This window comes from Hippoglossus hippoglossus, chromosome 5 (assembly GCF_009819705.1).
Source record: "Hippoglossus hippoglossus isolate fHipHip1 chromosome 5, fHipHip1.pri, whole genome shotgun sequence".
Lineage (NCBI taxonomy): Eukaryota > Metazoa > Chordata > Actinopteri > Pleuronectiformes > Pleuronectidae > Hippoglossus > Hippoglossus hippoglossus.
In genome coordinates, this window is record NC_047155.1 from 6,086,465 (window position 1) to 6,105,854 (window position 19,390).

At 43.6% G+C, this 19,390-nt stretch overlaps 1 protein-coding gene across 1 annotated transcript in view; it reads left to right on the forward strand.

Moving 5' to 3' along the window:
* The window catches only part of LOC117761586 (plexin-A2-like), a 73,124-nt gene that overhangs the window by 36,686 nt on the left and 17,048 nt on the right, over window positions 1–19,390 (forward strand). Inside the window, 12 exon segments of the mRNA XM_034585609.1 lie at window positions 1,370–1,493; window positions 2,676–2,829; window positions 3,326–3,422; window positions 6,511–6,625; window positions 8,160–8,360; window positions 9,289–9,385; window positions 10,072–10,271; window positions 11,986–12,137; window positions 13,265–13,382; window positions 14,403–14,539; window positions 15,069–15,236; window positions 16,872–16,965. Of these exon segments, the coding sequence (XP_034441500.1) occupies window positions 1,370–1,493; window positions 2,676–2,829; window positions 3,326–3,422; window positions 6,511–6,625; window positions 8,160–8,360; window positions 9,289–9,385; window positions 10,072–10,271; window positions 11,986–12,137; window positions 13,265–13,382; window positions 14,403–14,539; window positions 15,069–15,236; window positions 16,872–16,965 (1,657 nt within the window).

Consider the following 19,390-nt stretch of genomic DNA (forward strand, 5'->3'; position numbering starts at 1 on the left):
CAGCTGTCACCGCGTTTCCATTCCGCCTTTATATTGCATTGTAATTACAGCAGAGGCCTCAGTGCTCTTTGAGCTCTCCCAGGAGGTGCCACCCCCTCAGCAGCATCTGAGAGTGTATTAAGCGCAGCCTCTCCTCTCTGCATTACACATTTAACAGAACGAGATGATGGTGAACAGCCAGAATATTGTGTGTTGCCAGTTACGATGTGTCTCTGCAGCTGAGATCTTTCTTTTTGAAGCAGCGTTTAAGTACAGTACAGCCCGCGTGTTAGTATCCTGCATGCTGAGAACTCCGACGCTGCCATTTTCAAAGAAATCAGTATCAATACAACTACATTAAAAAACAACATCCACAACAGCCTGTCAATTCTAAAACTGGACAAATTGATCATTGCACATTTGCTATAACTTTAAATGTACTTTTACTTTGCACTCTTCTCCCAAGATCATAAAGGTCAAACTTTGCTGCCAACCCCGTTCACTTCTGTCTTTTAATTGCCCGTTGGGGTCTGGGAGTGGAAACTTATTCTTCTGTTAAAAATGTAAAAAAATTATAAAGCCAAGAACCAAGAAACCTGACAGATCCAGAACCAGATGATTCAAGGGAACATGACAGATCACAGATATAATGTGTACATGCTTCACATCCTGGTTTAGCAGGACAGCTTGGACTCATGAGCTGTTTTTTAGACATGAACCGTGGAAAATGTCCAGAGAATTGGGTTCGGACATTTTTCTGGTTTTGCTTTAAACGTAGGAAGAACGCAGCAGGAGATTGTGCTGGTCAGACGCATTCATAACAACAGGAAAATGTCCGAATCATTCAGGCGATGGGTGGCGCCCACAGGAGGGAATGCAAGAGGCAGGACATATAAATTCAGCTTTGGAAATCAAGTGTTTTTCTTTATAGCAAATCAATACCCTGGTTGGCCCTTATCAATAAAAACTCAGACATCTTTGTCGGCGTCTTCTTCGTGTATGGAGCCTAATTTCATCCTCCGGTTATATATCTGTTGCATGTCAGGAACATCATCAATACGCCCACTCGCTCACATGAGCGCACTCTGACCTTTTACTCGGGGCGGGGGTGCAGAGCTACTTACTTTTGTGTTCTCAGATAGAAGCGCTCTGGAAAATGTCCGGACTTCAGTGCATGTCTGAGAGAAGCACTGGTAATGCCATCGGCTACTTAGTCCTGACGGAATCAAGACACTGTCAGTTTTAAAGTTGAGGTCATGAACTTCTGTGCAAAAAAAAAAAGAAAGAGCAATGCATCTCGCCCTGACAAAAAAATCTGTCCCTGCTTCATAACTAAGATTGATGCCCTTTTTTTTTCACATTTTGATTCTGTGTCTCCGTTGCCTCACAGGTGCTCGAGGAAGGATCGGTGTCAGAGGGCAGAGGAGACCTTCCGCTTCGCCACTGACATTGACCGCTGTGTGAAAGTTATCGCTCATCCGGACAGCATTGCTGTGTCAGCACATAGTGTCCCTGTGAGTCCCTGCGTCATTTCACCAGTCACAGCTGCTGTCAGTCCACTCGTGTTGTTTATGAGTGATCACTGTGAGTAGCCTTGTACGGCCTCATGTACAGGGAGTAGAAGTCTGCGAGAGAAAGCTGTGAGAGCTGAAGGGAAAATGGCATCAGCATCGGTTTATTTTGGTGTAAACATGTGTATTGTGAGACAATGCTGGAGTTGTTTTTGTAGCAATGAGCAACTCTGTCTTCATCTCTTATCTGTTGACTAACAGGTTGATTAAATTCCCTGAAAGCTTAATTCCACTGTGTTTCTACAGTTGCCAGGTGAAGAGAGGAGTGAGGTACAGTAGGAGCCAAGGAACATTATCACGAGAGAACAGTTTGACATTTTGAGAAAAACACTTAATTTTAAATGTTAAATACCAAGCTGGAGCCGGGAGATGATTATCTGAGCAGAAAGACTGGAAGTGGAGGGAAACAGCTTGCTAGCATGGCTGTCTCCAAACGCAGCAGCTCCCGATGACCCACACCACAGGTGTCCATAAAAAACTGAAGTGTGAAAACCACATATTGTAGTTATTGTTCAGACAGCTCAAATGTAAAATTACTTTTCTTGGACAGGAGATTCGCTTCTTGGATTATTTGTGGTTTTTATACTTCAGATTTTGTGTAGATTAAAGGTTCAGTGTGTAGAATTTAGAGACATCCAGTGGTGAAGTTGCATGTTGCAGCTGAATACCCCTCCACTCATCCTCCTCTTCCAAACATGGAGAAGAACCTATAGTAACCTTCAGTTGTCATAAAAACTCAAAAGGGGTTTTCCAGTCGGGGCTACTGTAAAAAACATGGCAGCCTCCTTAGAGAGGAGCCACTCACCATGTAAATATAAAGTATTTAAATATAAAGGGCCCATTATTTTTCATTAGTTATTTGATGCTATAAGGTTAGGCTCGATTGAAGGCCTGTTATTCCAGGACCTAGACACTGTGGCTCCACACCACAATCTCACTGTCTCCAATTTACGTCACCAGTGCAAGATTGCATCACCCATAGGTTATCCAGGATGTCTTGGCTTCATTTTTCTAAATTGGGACAAAGTGGAAACGTGTCGTCCATCTTTATTAACCGTCTATGGTACCAATGCACCAGACCAGTCTCATGTTTGACCCATGAAATCTTCTCCTTCTTACTTTTAGCTTCTGCTGGAGGTGAATAACGTTCCAGACCTTTCAGCCGGAGTCACCTGTTCCTTTGGCGAGCAAGCCCAAGTGGAGGGCCACGTCAAGGGGAACAGGGTCATGTGTCTGTCCCCGGCCGGGAAGGAGGTCCCTCAGATACCAGAGGGACAAGGTGAGTTCAGACATCAGGTTTCAAAACAAAACTTAAAAAGTCACCAACGACAGCTGAGAAGCTTAAAATGTCAACACTCCAGAAACACAAACAAAAAGCAGCTTTCTCTCTTCCCATTGACCACCCTGCGGTTTTTTTAGTTTATCCCAAGAGTTTGATAAGTAGCTGTAGAATTTTCCTCTGAGCAAATACAGTAATCCTTCAATTGAAGTTTTCTGACTGAAGGTTTTTCTCAAGACAACAGCAATGTGCCCTTGCAGCGACGCAAACACCAGGTGGCTCTTTACAGGAGCGAGATAAAAGCATTAACATTTTTCTCATTTTGACCTCCTCTTTTCGCTCATTGTTTTCGCTCACCCGCTTCTACTCTTTTTTTTGCCTCTCTCTCACTCACCTTTTTATTTTCATCCTGTTATCCCCCTCGCATATTTTTTCATTCCCTCGTTTCCTCTGTTCACTCACTCTCCCCCCGCCCCTCTCTCTCTCTCTCTTTCAGACTGGGCAGGCGTAGAACTTCGTCTAAACTCAAAGGAGACGGGTCAAATGGTCGCCAGCACGGAGGTGAAGTTCTACAACTGCAGCACTCATCAAACGTAAGTCCCAGCTGCCACTGCCCCTGCTCCATCCCCCACCCCCACCACCCTTACTCCCAACCCCCACCTCTGATTTGCTGAATAGATGGTGGAGCACAACTTAATTTAGGGCAATGATGCACTGATGCTCACAAGCCCACTTAAGATGGGGCTGTTAGATAACCTCTGAGTTCAATTTATCTGTCAGGTTTCATTTGAATCAACATGATGCACTCGCCATGGTCTGTTTGTTTCCAGTTTGCTTAAACTGGCAGCTTGTGATCTCACTGCTCACAGTTTTAATCTCTGCTAATCTGAGCGCTACAGGTTTTTTTTTGTCAATTATTCTAAAAGAGAAAAATAGCCCCAATGACCATTACTTTTTATTAATAGCATGATACGTTTTATGTCCATATTTACACCTGGAGGCTCTCCATTAGAACAAAACTAGTGTAGCTGGGCATGCTTCACTGTATACAGCCAGTCCCCTAGGACCCCGATACAGATAACCAGTAGACTCACACACTTTACTGAGCCCCATGGGGCCCTGCCAGAGTTGGGTTTGTTGTCAGACTTTAGACTCTTTATATTTTTAGCCTTGCTGTGGAGCCTGGAGGGCAAATAAGATAATGTAAATGAAAAAGGAATTCATTTAAATGCTCGTATGTTCTACCCTGCCAAAAATAAGCTTTGGTAACTGAGCAGGGAAGCTGCTTTAGACTTTGATCCATTATGCTAGTGTCAACTGTACTTACCGCAACAGTAGACTAGGGTAAGAATGTGTCTATCTGAATAACAATAACCAACGCTGCTACAAAGGTGGATCTTATTAGGACGAATGCCAATTAGCAGCATTTGTCAGCTTTAAAGAAAGTCTTGCACATCAGCAACTTTGTGAGTTTTCACGGCTGTGCAAGAGGATGAAATAAATCTCAGCAAACAAGTCAAATCCCACAGTGTTGAATATTATACAATATTATATGAATATATAACATTTGTCATGAATTATCTACTTTTTATCCAGCTGCTTTGAGACATGCACTGAAGTCCAGGTGTTTTCTAGAAAGGGGCTGTATGTGAGAACGCAAATGTCAGAGTCAGTTGCTCAGGACCTTTTCTTTAACTTTCCAGAAAATATTCAAGAGAATATTCATGTCAGAATGCAGCAGTAAAATGTCCGGAGTTCAAAGTGAGCATGTGGGCGTGTTGTTGGCATTTCTCTGACATTACTCAGGATGAAAAAGAGGTGCCAGACGTGTCGAGGACGAAGAAACTTGGACAAACGAGATTCGAAAGCTTTTAACGATGAGAGTAGATGCCTGTGTCAATCTGGAACTTATACGTTGGGTCCTGCCTCCTCAGCGTCGCCCCTTGCCTGAATTTTCTGGATATTTACCTGATGTTGTGAACACGTCTGACGCAGACAATCTCTTGTTGCATTCTTCATATGTGAAAGGCAAACGCTGGAAAATGTCCAGATCCAATTTTCCTGAGTTCATGTCTGAAAACAGCTTGTGAGTGGTCGACGGGTTAACAGTTGAAAGTAGGAATGTTTCTTTTCTTCTCGAGGTGTTATTGGGATTTGAGGTTACACTTGCTGACTTCAACTGGGCCATGTGCAGCTTGATTGAGGGCATTGACAATAAGTTCACTCTGGGAGGGACAATTTGACTGATGGTCGTACTCAAGGCCAAACCCAGGAAATTAGCCAACAGTGGACACACATGACGTCTATTCAAATTACCCTTTGACTGCAACATGAATGAGCCAATACAACCGTATTAAGCCATTAGAGAAAAACAGTTGGAGCCTCATCAGAGCCGCTCCACAACAATATGTCCTCCATTAGCTGTGAGGTGACCACATGAACCCGTGTGATTAATACTTCAGACCAAGCTCACTCCTCGCCCAGCACCTCTTCCTCCACCTCCGTCACCTCAGCATCACATAACCCCCTGTAATTAATTATCCAGAGTTTGCAGCACCCTGCCACTTACTTCTATTTATAGCCAACCCCAAATGTCTTTCTCTCACACACAAATACACACAAGCAGGCATTTCTACATCCATACGGCCCTGGGCAGCTAATTGATATCAAAATAAAATGGTGCTGCACAAATTTATTTGCACTTGTAGCTTGCGATGAGCTGCAATAATCGAAGTAGTGTTTTTTTCAGATCTCTCAAGGTTTCATCTTATTGCAGGAGCATGTTCAGGAGAAAAGACTGGGATAGTGCATGGATCTGTTTTCTTCCTGTGCAGTGGTACATCTCTATTATACACAGCAGAGTCCATATTGCCCCCACCGGGAAATAGCACATGATCAATTTTCAGCTCTCCAATTGCTCTGTTTGTTGCATCAACAGCTGCGGATCGCTCTATTCTCCATTCTCTCATCTACCGACCCCTCACTTCTTCTCCCTGAGCTGAATCAGCACCACCTCCATGTTTTGTCGACTAAACTGTGATTAAATCCAGTCCCACCGGGTTGTTTCAGCTCAACTTTAATCCACACCTGACCGCTGGCTGCAGTCGACTCGACAGAATCAGAGCCAGAGATGCTGCACGATTCGACCCATCAAATCTGCGTTTGGCACTTTCATTCCAAAGTTTGTCATAATCCAGAATTCCATGGGTGACTGCACCTTGAAAACTGTAGAGACTATAAAAAACTGCTGTGCATCTGACAAGGACGATATGTCCGTGATAGATATAAGCTTCCAAATGCTTTGATATAGTACAACACTGTTACAAGTGTTTAAAAGGGCTTCAAGAGACCGTAAAACCTGTCAATACCTCATCGTCAAGGTCATTAATTGTCATGCACAACAAAGACAGCCATCCATGGTTTCTGCTCAGAAACTGAGGGCATCGGATCTTACGCACGAAACATACCGACAAGATAAATTCAGCAGAAAGCTTTAGTCCTTCTCTTTTCAATCCTCTTCACACAGGAGAAGAAGATGTACAGTCGATTAAGGGCAGAAAGGGAGGAAGGATTCGTTTTTAACAAATCACTTCAAAAAGGAACTTGTCATACAAAGAGAGGAATACAAATGTTGCATGCTCGGTGTGCGGTGTTTACTAATGCGTTCATTTCATCCTGCAGGTGTCTGTCCTGTGTAAACAGCACTTTCCGCTGCCACTGGTGTAAATACCGCAACCTGTGCACCCACGACCCGAGCAGCTGTTCGTTCCAGGAGGGAAGAGTCAACGCCTCGGAGGTGCATTAACACAGAGACACTGCAGAGTCACTGTTTCATTAGCTAATTAAATTGTTGCTTTCAAGAGCACAGTCTATCTTTTCCAATGTGACACTTTTACCTTGAGGACACAATCTACAATTCAAATTTTAAAAACACACTATAGAGCCACTACAAAGAAATCCACCAGAGTACTGGTATCTTCATTTAAATGCTAATACCAGCATGCTAATATGTACGCCATAACAATGCTTACAAGCTGATGCTATATAGACATAATGCTTAACACTTTCGCTATCTGAGTTGAATGTGTATGCTAACCTGCTAATTAGCACTTAATCTTATATTCTGCATGTGAATTTGCAGAATCTGTAGGCGGAATCCGGAAGCCTCTGGTTACCATTTCTAGTTTGACCAATCATGTTTGTTGCAGGCTTTGGTTGTCGCTGTTTATACTGAAGCAGCAAAATACAAGCTTCTTCCCCCAGATGCTAATTCATCATCAGACAGTAGCCGATGGGCTCCGAGGTTGATTAATCCTAAACACTGACAACACTGCTGAGGCTGATTCAATCATAAAACAAAGTATTAGATGAATGGAAAATTTGACCCAATGGTGGCGCTAGATAAAAATATCATGGGTCAAGTCACCAAGTCACCATCAAGTGATACATGTTGTCCTGCATGGGACACACATGTCTGTCCTAAATAACAAGGTAATCTATTCAAAAGCTGCTAAGAGTTTTACTCAAAGCCCAAAAAAGGTACAAAAGAGTCCGGATATCAAAGTCATTAGGATCCGTCTGCTGGAATAAAATTGTCTGTCTAATGTCTAATTTAATGTCACTAGATTTTGAGATGTTTTACTGGGAAAATTTGACCTCACATGAGAAAATAAGCTCAATGATTTCATTAGAACTTGTTCTTTGGTAACCATGGATACATGTACCAGATGTAATAGCAACCCATCATATTATTGAGATGATATTTCAGTCTGTAACCAAGTCAGTGTCATCCCCATTAAGCAACGCTGGCTACATATTACTGACTGCGCCATTTAAAGCATTTAATTATATTTATCAATAACAAAATACTATCAATAACCAAAGATGATATAAATACTTTGACAAACTGTTTCAAAATGTATCGCCCCTTGAGAATCTAATACATGAAAATACAGTGTATTTCCACAACCGACCACAGCCTTACATGCAGTTTACTGTAGTGGAAAGTAACATGTAGCAGATGAATGCAAATTACATTGGGATTAACAATTTATTTGCCCCATTAATCCCTGTGCTACATGAGTCCTTCATGTTTTTTCATAACGCAGATTAGATACCACAGGCAGACACCAGTGTAGACGTGGAGATATACAGTATATAAATAGACAGTTATATCGAGGCTATAGATATCCAGAGTTGCGTAAGTGCTATTTACAGTAGGTATGATAGAGCAGAAATATTAAGCACAGGTAAGCCTGGCTAACATGCAAAGTTTAATGACCTTTACTGTGAACGGAAACAATTATTAATTTTGTGTGTTGTTTTTGCAGGACTGCCCTCAGCTCCTTCACTCTGGGGAAATCCTCATCCCGGCTGGTGAAGTCAGACCCATCACCCTGAAAGCCCGAAACCTTCCCCAGCCGCAGTCGGGCCAGCGGGGCTACGAGTGCGTCGTGCACTTGCAGGGTGTCAGCCACCGTGTCACGGCGCTGCGCTTCAACAGCACCAGCGTGCAGTGCCAGAACAGCTCGGTATGACCTCAAACAGTCCCAGTGGGAGTCTTACAGCTGTCAAATGAGGCAGACATCTTGGATGCTGTGTAGGCAGGGTACATAGGGTACATGAGTGAAAACCGCCTAAGGTGTTGAGCATACTGTGGAGAAAGTATAGAGGAAGGGGAAAGTGATGAGGAAAAGTGCACAGGAGAGAAAGAAAGAGTAAGAAAAGGAAAGAGGCTAAATGGTTGGAGAGCGTGACCTCAGTGTGACCTTGTCTGGTAAGTTGGGCACGGTGGTGCAGTGGTTAGCACCATCAACTCACAGCTAGGAGGTTCCCACTTGTGGAGTTTGCATGTGTCTGGTTTTCTCTGGGTTCTCCTGCTTCCTCTCACAGTCCAGAGACGTGCAGATTGAGATTAGGTTGACTGAAGACTAACCGTAGGAGAATGGATGTCTGTCTCAGCTTGTTGTCCCTGCAATACATTACCCACCTGTCCAGGGTGCACCCTTGGCTCCAGCTCCACCTGCGACAACCGATTTACTTAATGGATGGATGGACAGACATCTAGGTGTTCACATAAGGTCACAGGTTTGGGATGAATTCAGGAGATTTCTCAGTGAGGTTTGTTGCACAGTGCAAACGACAGGAGGAATTCAAATGCAGCACGTATACCTTGTTCCTCCGTGACAATGGGCAAAAAGGCCATTTTCTTCAGATGTGGATGATTGGCCACCACAGTCAGGGTTTGTGTCCCCACATGTCAGAGAGGAGAGGAGCAGACAACCATGGCAGAAATGACAGATGGTTAAAAGCTTCGTCTCCCGGCTGCACTTTCATCCTCTCACCCCCCCCCCCTCCCTTCTGTCTTTCTCTATCTTTTTTTCTTTCTCTTTATCTCTTGTATCTCTGACTTTCTCTCTTCCTGTGCACACTCCCTCACTCTGCGTATCTGCTTTTCAGTACATGTACGAGGGTGTGAAGATCAGTGACCTGGCAGTGGACCTCTCCATCGTATGGAACGGCAATTTCATCATCGACAATCCCGAGAAGATTAAAGGTAACTCTGCAATCCATCACTGCCAGACCAGAGGAGTGTAAAGCACTCAATCCTCGGGGGAAAGGTGGGCCACAGAGAACACTTCAAGGCTCCCAAATGGCCTCGAGAGAAAGTTCACAAAAGCGAGGTGTGCTATCAAAAAGCACCCAATCACTTGTGCTCCTGGAGGGGTGAAGATGGAATCATCATATTTGCTCAGTGTAGCTCCTGGTCACGTCTTCGTCCGCGGGCGGGTTTGACAGTCGTCATTACGGGTTTTAGTCAAGGATTTACACAGCGGTGGCCATAAATTTTAACAGGCCCTGTCATAATTTCGTTATTTTATATGGGCATAAATAAAGGCGGCTAACATGAGAGAGGGGGTAAGAGACGGACTTCAAAGACAGGTTTATTGGATTACTTTGGAATCTGGTTGGAAGCGGAATTATGCATTTATTGAATTCACAAGGCAACACTCTGTGGTTGAAGTCAGTTATTGGAGATGAATCCAAATACTGCAAAATATGCATTCTGATTGTTTTAGATCCAATTAGTTCATGTGTTAGTATTTTGTGAGCTTAATTTACTTTTATAGTCTTTTAATAGGAGCGATTCATCTTTCGACAACATCAAAACCATTCCTATTGTCACGTGAAATGACTTTAAATCATAACGACTGACCAGATGTCCTCTGCGTTACGCCACAGTGCATCTCTACAAGTGCAGTGCCCAGCGGGACAGCTGTGGCATGTGTCTGCGGGCGGAGAGGAAGTTCCAGTGCGGCTGGTGCAGCGGTGAGGGCAGATGCACCATGAAGCAGCATTGTCCTCCCATCTCCCCCTATGCAAGCCGCTGGCTGGACCTCTCTGCCAGGAACGTCAGGTGCACCAACCCACGCATTACTGAGGTTTGTTGTTTGTTTGGACAGTCGCCCAGTCCACCAGTCAGTCCACCAGTCAGTCACTTGCACCCCCAAGGACACACATATAGTACGTTTAAATTATACAGGAGATGTGTTTCTTTATTCAACTGGTTAGTTAAGATTTTAGTTTTGTGTAGATGTAGAATTTAAGACTTCTGCCAAGGCCAAACAGTCCCAATTAAATTCAATCGAGCACCCACTCGCATATATCAGTTCCCTCTATAAGCTGGTATAGGTCAGAGAAGAACCCATTCAATTTTGGTGCGGATCCAGATCAGGGGGTGGATCAAGGAATCTTTTTAACATTTGGAAACAGCTGCTCATTAAGTTCCAGCAGCAATTCAGATTTTTCAACTTTCCATCTCTCTCTCTCGGAAAAAACCTTATATACAAAACAAACACTAATTCTACTTTCCACTTTCCTGTCCAATTATCTGTTTACCTGAGACCATCGTACATTTCTTTGTGCAGCGGCTGAATGCGTTAAGTGCCTGGTAACTAAACGAATTCGGTCTGTCTAGAGTGGCGATGGATCTTTTATGTCGCAAACTCCTGTCCGTGCTCTTGAATGAGGAGGCACAGTGGGTCAGGAGCAGAGATGCAGGGCTCTCCCGCTTCAAAGAGCCGCGAGCCTTTGAAGTCGCTGTCACATTATTAGTGTTTCTGAAGGAGCTGCAGCGCAGTGAATCAACTATCAAGTGCTGCTCAGGAGTGGAGGGAGAGTGGTCCGGGCCGAGCTCTTGTTCAGCTCTGCAGGTCCAGAGGTTTCCTGCTGGGATGGTTAACTTTACACTGGAAAGGACAGTGAATAGGTTTCTCCAAGGCTTTGTTAGTCACTGCAGTATTCAAGTTTAGTTTTGAATAACTCTGGATCTCAAGGACTCTTCAATAAACTCACCACTCTCTTCAAGATGAACTCAATGTGCCTTTGAAGGTTTCGTCCACACGGATCCGTTTAAAAACCATCAAGTCTGGCGTCCTCTCCTGCAACTAAGCAACAAACTGCAGACTAGAGTGCATCCTGTTAACATTGGCACACACATGACCAGTGTGTGTGAATAGTCATGTGATGTGTTCTCAAGCGTGTTAGAAAGGATGGAGATTGTTTCTGATATGGAACTTAAACACTAATTTGGAAGGAGATATTTTCAAACTGTGTTTCTAAGATGTGCTAAAACTTGTGATGGATTCTTGAAAGAAGCTAAAGGAATCAAGAATCTAAACCAAGCCCATTCCATGATGCACATTTTAAGGTTTTAGGTTTAACCAGTGTACACTTTAAGGTTCAGTATTTGAACTGGTCGAAACGCAGTTGATATTTTGTGAGAGCACTCTAAATCTTCGGTGTCGTATTTTTAAACCAGGACTTAGAAAGAAATAGTGTGTCACCATTTCTCTCGGGTTGTAAATTCATGCGACTCCAGTAAAACTGTAACGAATGACATTTTTCTGGAGTTAAACTCTTTCTACGGCACATTATTCTCCAACATGGGAAACTGTGGATATTATTTCTTCTGACTAAAAATAATCTCTCTTTGAAAAATTTACATAAAATTAAAAATCAAATGTGAGGCAAAAGACAATTACAGTCTTTGTAATTCTAATTAAAGTAAGCACCTAAAAGCCTGTGGACTGACGAACCACTGTACAATACATTTGACGTCCTCTTATTATTGTCTTGCTTTTCTTTCCAATGTAGGTGAGCCCAGTGGCGGGGCCTCTGGAGGGGGGCACACTGGTGACCATCCAGGGCCTGAACCTGGGTCTGTCCTTCTCCGAGCTGGAGGGTAACGTGGAGGTTGCAGGAGTGCAGTGCACCCCGCGGGAGGACGGATACATCACAGCAGAACAGTAAGAGACTCCTCCCCTCCTCTGCTCACACACACACACACATGGATTCATACTGTACATAGACAAGACTCTCACTGTACAAACGTGCAAATACACACACACACGAGGAAATACACACGTGCAATCTCTCTCTCACAATTTTGATCACAGACTCAAGCTCAGTCTGTGAATGAGCCGGAGCCCAGTGATGCCTCAGCAGGTTATAGTATCTTGTGTGTGTGTGTGGGGGGGGCTTTGCATTGCTCTGGTGCAGGCAGCGCCAATGGAAGAGACAGTCTTTGTGTCACTGTCGTCATGAGGCTGCCGGCACAGCTGTAATTGAAATGCGCTGCGTGTTGCTGACTGCAGGGACAATCGGTTAACCATGTGTTTCTCTCACAGCCATGTAATGCGATTGGGCTCAGGCGGCACGGGGGACTTTATTTATATCCTTGTAAAAAAAAAAAAGAGAAAAGAACATGCCAGCAGAAAATTGGAAAAGTCTCGTGATGTATGAATGAACAGATTGGGTGGGGACGATTCATTGGGTGCTCTTATTGTATCGGAGGACGCACAGATTCCCGCACGGGGGCTGTGTGTTCGGCGGGGGCCATTCATTTGGCGCACGCGGTGCTTTAAAACATGGCATTACAGCTGTTACAGCCATTAATTTCAACACGGGGTCAGTTGCTATAATGACTTATTCATGGCACACTTTATCTTATTGACCTGACAGGCAATACTGATTCATTGAAGAAACCCCTGTGTTGTCATGGCAACCGGAGGTAATGGTGGGTGGCAATCTTGCTGGAGATGGGGAGGGGTGCAGTTTATCATTTGAGTTATATTGCTGTTATAGGTTTCCCATTAGGAAGAAAGATGGCCCTCTGTATTGACCCACAACTTCTATGAAAGTCTGCCTCAATCACACTCGCCAGCAGAGGCCATATCCCCCCCAGTGCAGTTCATAACAAAAGTGATACAGTGCAGCGATTCTGCTGCGTGTGTGTGTGTGTGTGTGTGGTGTGTGTGTGTGTGTGTGTGTGTGTGTGTGTGTGTGTGTGTCACTGGCTGGTGTGATTACTCGTATGCATGATGATGTGTTGCATGGCTGTGTGTTCATGTATTTGCGTGTCTTGTCTTGACAGGATTGTGTGTGAGATGTCCGTGGCTCCCAGAGGAAGCCCACCAGGTCCGGTTAGGCTGTGCGTTGGTGAATGTAGACCAGAGCTCCGGGCCCAGTCCCCCCAGCTCTACTCCTTTGTGGTAATGTTTGACACTGAAACAGATTTAGCTGGAAACAAACGGAATAGAGTACGGCTGGAGGCGCGATTGCAGCTGAAAGCTAACAACCAGATAGATTTATTAATACCTCAGCAAACATTAACTGTAGAGAAAGACTGAATCCGACGCTTGATTTCATTTCTCAAGTGCAACCAGGGGATCTGCACATCTTTAAGTTCAAATAATGACTTTTAAGACCTTTTTAAAGAATTCTAAAAAGAAATAGACAAACTAGGATAGTGTATACTGTAAGTAGAAAGTGGGCCCTGAAGGCTTTTCCTACATAGCCGCTAAACAAGCAGCATAAGCAGCAAATTACTCTATGGACATCGCGCTTCTTCCAGAGCCAGCAGAGTGCTGGTGCTTTTCAGAGCTTATGTGCAAATCCAGTGTTTTACAGCTTATTCTCCCAAAACATTTTGAGACAAAGTTGGCATCTCGCCTCAATGGAAAACACTGGATTTTGTCAATCCTCTAACCACTTCTCGTTAAAATAACATCTAACCATTGCTGCTGAGTCTGCTCCATAGACAGTGGGCTACATGACTAGGGGGTCTGCTCGTGCTCGCTGCGTCGTGTTCTTCAAGGTAAACTACTGAAATCTAGCCTACACAAAAAGCGTGGCAGAAACAATGATGTGTGATATAAAATTCTGGTCAAATATATCATAAATAAGCTAAATATAGAGATAAAATTCCATTTTTAGACCTTGAATAGTTAATATCGGTTAAAAGTTAGGATCCGCAGGTTCCTCGAGTACAACATCGATTTTACAGGAGCTTCATTATGAAGGCTAATGACAAACCTCTATTTTAACAATTTTCTTGTTTACTTCAATTCTAACTTATTAGTTATAAGATCTTTGCTCCACATTTTAAACACATTTTTGAGCTATATTAAGCCGAAGCCAAGGAAGAATGGAGCCTTTCAGAATCAGCAAATTACTAAGACTAATTGTATTCTGTGTGTGACCTGAGTTGACTGAATTCTGGTTCTCCACAGGTCCCCTCCATGTTGGCGCTGACCCCAGGCAGAGGACCCGAATCTGGGGGCACCAAAGTCACCATCGTTGGGGAGAACCTGGGAGCCGGCAGCTCGGTTAATGTGTACTTCGGTAATCAGACCTGTGAGCTGTACAGGTGAGACTGAAGATAATAGAACCAGCGGATGCTCTTTTAGCTTCACAGTCCTAAAGGCTCAACAGAGACTAGAGTGAGACTGTCTTCACGCCATATTAAAGATTTAGCTCCCTCTCATATCCATGAAACACAGTCAGATATTGTTCTATATAAAGAAGCACATTTAAGGCACAATTAAGTATCTGTTAAATGAAAAGACTTAATGATGAGGATGTTGTAACTCACAGCGATAGGTATTGTTCACTGTGTATTAATAGATATCTCTTTAAAGTTCAAAATGCCTCACGTGGTAGGAGTCAGGCGGGTGAGGCGAGGAGACCATTAGTTCGAGCGCCCTCTGCTAATTACACTGTTCCTCTCCTAATGTGTCTGTAACAAGGAGGAGATGGGACTGTAATGAATCCTCTCTCCTCAGGGTAATGTGCATGGCTCTGAACCGCCTTAAGTCAGGGATTTACCACTGCGGGAGAAAGTAGGCTGTCGCATTCAAAGGCAGGAATAAATCCCCCTCTCTTGATTCTGCCACCAGGAGGACCGCGTCGGAGATCGTGTGCTTCTCTGCGCCCTCGGTGACGGGGGCGGGGCCAGTGCCGGTCAGTTTGAGAGTGGACCGGGCCAAAGTTCCTGGAAGTCTGGCCTTTGAGTACATAGAGGATCCGACGGTGCTGCGCATCGAACCCCTGTGGAGCATAACCAGGTAACACTGAGCCTTAAAGTCCTGCTTATATACAAATACAATACAATGGTAGGGAAATCATGATGTCATGTCACGACTCCCCAGAAGCAGACTTTGGGCTTTTTAACTTTGCAGAACCTTTAATGGTTTTGTTGGGATCTTGTTCCCTTTACAAAATCCACAGACATAAAAACTTTAGGGCCTCTCTCATAAAACCTGCGAGTACGCTTTACACGGAGATCACAAATTATCGTTAGGTGCAAAGTGCTGATAAATGTGTGAGTTCCTGCAGGTCTCTCACACTCACACATGGGTGTCAAGCATAGTGTTAATTTGGGTTTTTTGAGTTTGAATGGGACATAGTTAATAGGCGAGAAAAGGATCTCATGTTGTAAACAATAGTTTTAATGGTGCAAATTCAGAATAATGGGCCCCAGGTTGATCGGTGACTAAATATTAGTGGGAGCTTGAACTGCTCTTCACATTGTCTTTCTGATATTCATAAGACCATGTCATGTGAATAGTCTTAATGCCGTCATATCCCAAACATTCCAGCGTATCATACAGGTTAAAACAAGCATTATGCAAAAGTTACAAATCTATATTTCTATGAAGTATAACATCATAGTTTATATATCAGAGAGCAGACAATCTGTGGATTAGCTCGCGTGTCGGGGTCACATGGAAAGCGTTGCGGAGAACTAAGGCGTTGTCAGTTAGATTAGATATCATTATTTAACAACCTCGCACTGTGATCACAAGAGGATGACTCGTGTACACAAATAGAAATCATGTTCCATTTAATTGAAACTCTCTTGAAACAGCGTGATGCCGCCGGTATCACACGGTGACAGCGAAGTTGCCGCATAAACGTCTCCATCACAGCTGAGCGGTGCGTTACCTGGACTCCACTGAATTAATGATGGCACTTAATTTGGGCTCGGGTAGCCAGCACCGCGTCCCTGCAGATTAGACTTCAGAGAGACACCCTGGCCCTCAGCCTGGTGACAGGAGCAGCTTTGTGGAGCCGCAATCAAGAGCCTTCATCGCGAATGTGCCGTCCCACTATGTGGCCCTACAAGCTTAGGCAGTCTTTGAAGTATGAGAGGAGAAGGACTGGCACTCTGTCAGGCTCATAGGCCGGACATTTTTTATTCCGTTTTTTTTTTAATGAAACTGATTTCACTCTTTTTTATTTCCTCTTGTATTTTTCTCCTCTTCCTTTCCCGCTCCTCACTTCACTCTGCTGCTGTTTCCTGAGCTCAGACTGCTGCACAGGTTATGCAAAAGATTAGAGAGTGTTGTTTATTTTAATCACATCTAGCGCGGGTATGTAAACAAGCAGCACCTGTATTCATGCTACGCCAGCCTCACAGGCATGGATGAATATAAAATAGCAGCCAGCTGGTTCGCCGTTTGATCTGGCTCTGCTGCCCAATAACAAAGAGCGAGCTACCCCCCCCCCCCCATGCTATGTCTCCTGGAGCCTACATCAGTGCAGCTTCTGTGGAAAATGTAGGGTGTGCGAGATGGCAAGGTTGATCTCTCAGCGGTCATCGCTTCAATTAAATCTCTTTGCATTCCAGCACATGGCTACATGGAGTGTGATGTGTTTGACACGGTAATTCTTCTAAACTTTTCTTTTCATCCCACCAGTGGACACACCACCCTGACGGTGACTGGGACCAACCTGGACGTGGTTCAGGAGCCGCGAGTCCGAGTCAAATATGCCGGCCACGAATCTGTCAATGTGAGTGTGACGATTTACTGCACTTACTCCTTTATTGATGTTGTTAACTGAAGCTGATAGAAAACAGCACAGTAAGACGGATCTTTATTGATAGTTTGCTTGGAGGGTAACGAGGTAGATTTGGCATTGAGGTCAGTTTACTACTTTTTATTTGCACATGGCTAAATGTTGCCGAGAGAATTTACAAACTCCTGATGAGGTGACAGGTTGGAACGTCAGAAAAACACACAGGACGAACAGCAAATTAACCAATTGGATTGAAATACAACAGCACAGTTTAATAGTCGTAAAAATGAAGCCATACTTAATGGCACTCAGTAGTAGCAGTCCCAATAGTCCCCTTAAATTCAATCAAGCTGCACCAAATTGCACACACTCCCTAAATGCCAGATTTTTTTCAAATCAAGATCCATGCACTACTCCTCAATTTGGGGCGATGTTAAAAATCTCTGAATGTTAAAGAAAGTGATGAATATTTCCTTGATCCACCTGTTTTTGGCCCATGTCCCATCCTTTCACCAATTTTCGCAGAAATCCTTTTAGTAGTTTTTGCTCAAAGCTACCGACAAACTAAAGTGACTGATCAACCAACACAACCAACCTGCCAAACACCCGACCACCACACACCCACACCAACAAACATACAGGGGTGAAAACATAACTGCTTTAGTGTCGAGGTTAGAAAGAGGGAACATATAAGATCGTTCTTTCCAAAAAGAGATTTAAAAAAAATTGGCTTGGAAAGATGATTTATGGAGCTGATTCAACTTGGCTGAGCTCCTCGGGCAGATCACTTCAGAGTGATTGATGGTTACAAAGTGTTGGGACCCTGATGGCAACGGTCCTCTCACCTTTAGCCCCAGGTTTTCCACCTTGGACCAGTGTGAGAATCGCCTGAGGATGTGAGGGTGTGGGATTTACAAACAAAATAATCTATTCTAAAAAGGTAGCTAGTGAAGAGATGCCAAACGAATAAAAATGATGCATTTGTTTGTTTGTATACTTCCATCAACTAGAGATTTTAAAGTCACTTTTTATCGATGTTAGAATAGAGACGGAACACAAGGTGAATATGATATGAAAGAGTTTATGGCCTCTTCTGGGCCAGTAAATTATATTTACATCAGTTTGTGAAACACTATCAGCTTCTGAGCCTGACCTCAACTTTCCTGCCCTCCATTTGTGCCTCGAAGGATTTGAGTGGCTACATCTGAATTGTTGGCAGAGCAGAGAAAATAAATGTTGTACGTACAGATAATAAGGAACAAGTGGAAGCTCATCAAAGGAAAATAAGATGAGTAAACTTCAAATGTTTTGAAGAAGAGGAGTGTTTCATGTAGACAATGCTTTGTGTGAGAGTCAATTAAACAGTGTGTTAATGACGCCAGCCAGAATCGAGCCGGTCAATTAAAGCTGCATGTTCCTCAGTGTTACTGGAAGAACTGAGATTTAAAGGGATTAAAGCTGAACTTTCACCCAAATCAGCTGCGTAAAGAGGGTCACTGGTAAATTTAATGAGGGCAGTCTCTTTATCATGCTCATCTCCAAAACATAACTGGATCTCCTTCAAAATGTTTGGAAACACAAAAGCGGTTAATTGACTTGAAACAAGTTTCTTTTAAACCTCAGATAAAAACCGAAGCTTAGAAAATTTGCCTGGAATCGGTGGAGGTTAAGGGAGCAGCTCGACAACGAGGAGCTTGAGGAACTGCAGAATAAAAAACAGTAAAAAAGAAATGTTATTGGTTATTGATATGGTTCACATGAATAATAACAGAGACCGGCCTGTTTTATGTGTTTGGTTATGAGTCAGATCAAGGGAGTGATTGGTTTTGTGGGAGATACAGTAGATATTTGCAAAAGTTGTTTCAAAACAGATAAAAAAACTTTCCCCTTTTTACACAAGACCATAAATCAGACCCATACATTTACAGGCAGGTGAAAATGTGAGAACACACATGAACATATGGATTCATTATGTAGATTACCAACGCACAGATCCTCTAATTTACTATTAATCTGTCCTGAGAGCTTCGATCACAAGTGGTCGGCGTTCAGGTGTGAACATATAAAGGAGTTGGGAAATGTCCCAGTGCTCCCAATGTGCAGTCCGCCACTGGCCCTGACATTATGATTTCTATTTTTCTAAATGGGTAAAATCTTATTCCATATTACACCAGCTTCTAACAAAAAAGATGAACTAAGCCCCATCCTTCTCTCTCTCTTTATCTCTGGCTACACACACACACACACACACAGACACACACACATCGACAACGAATGTCTATAAACTCAGACTAGGGAAAGAACGAAACTATTTGGTCTTTCGCAAATAGAAATGACGTACGTGTTTATTTGCATCTAAAGTGGAGGTGAGATCCGATAAGGAGTGATCACAGGAGACACATTCAGGACACATCGCGAC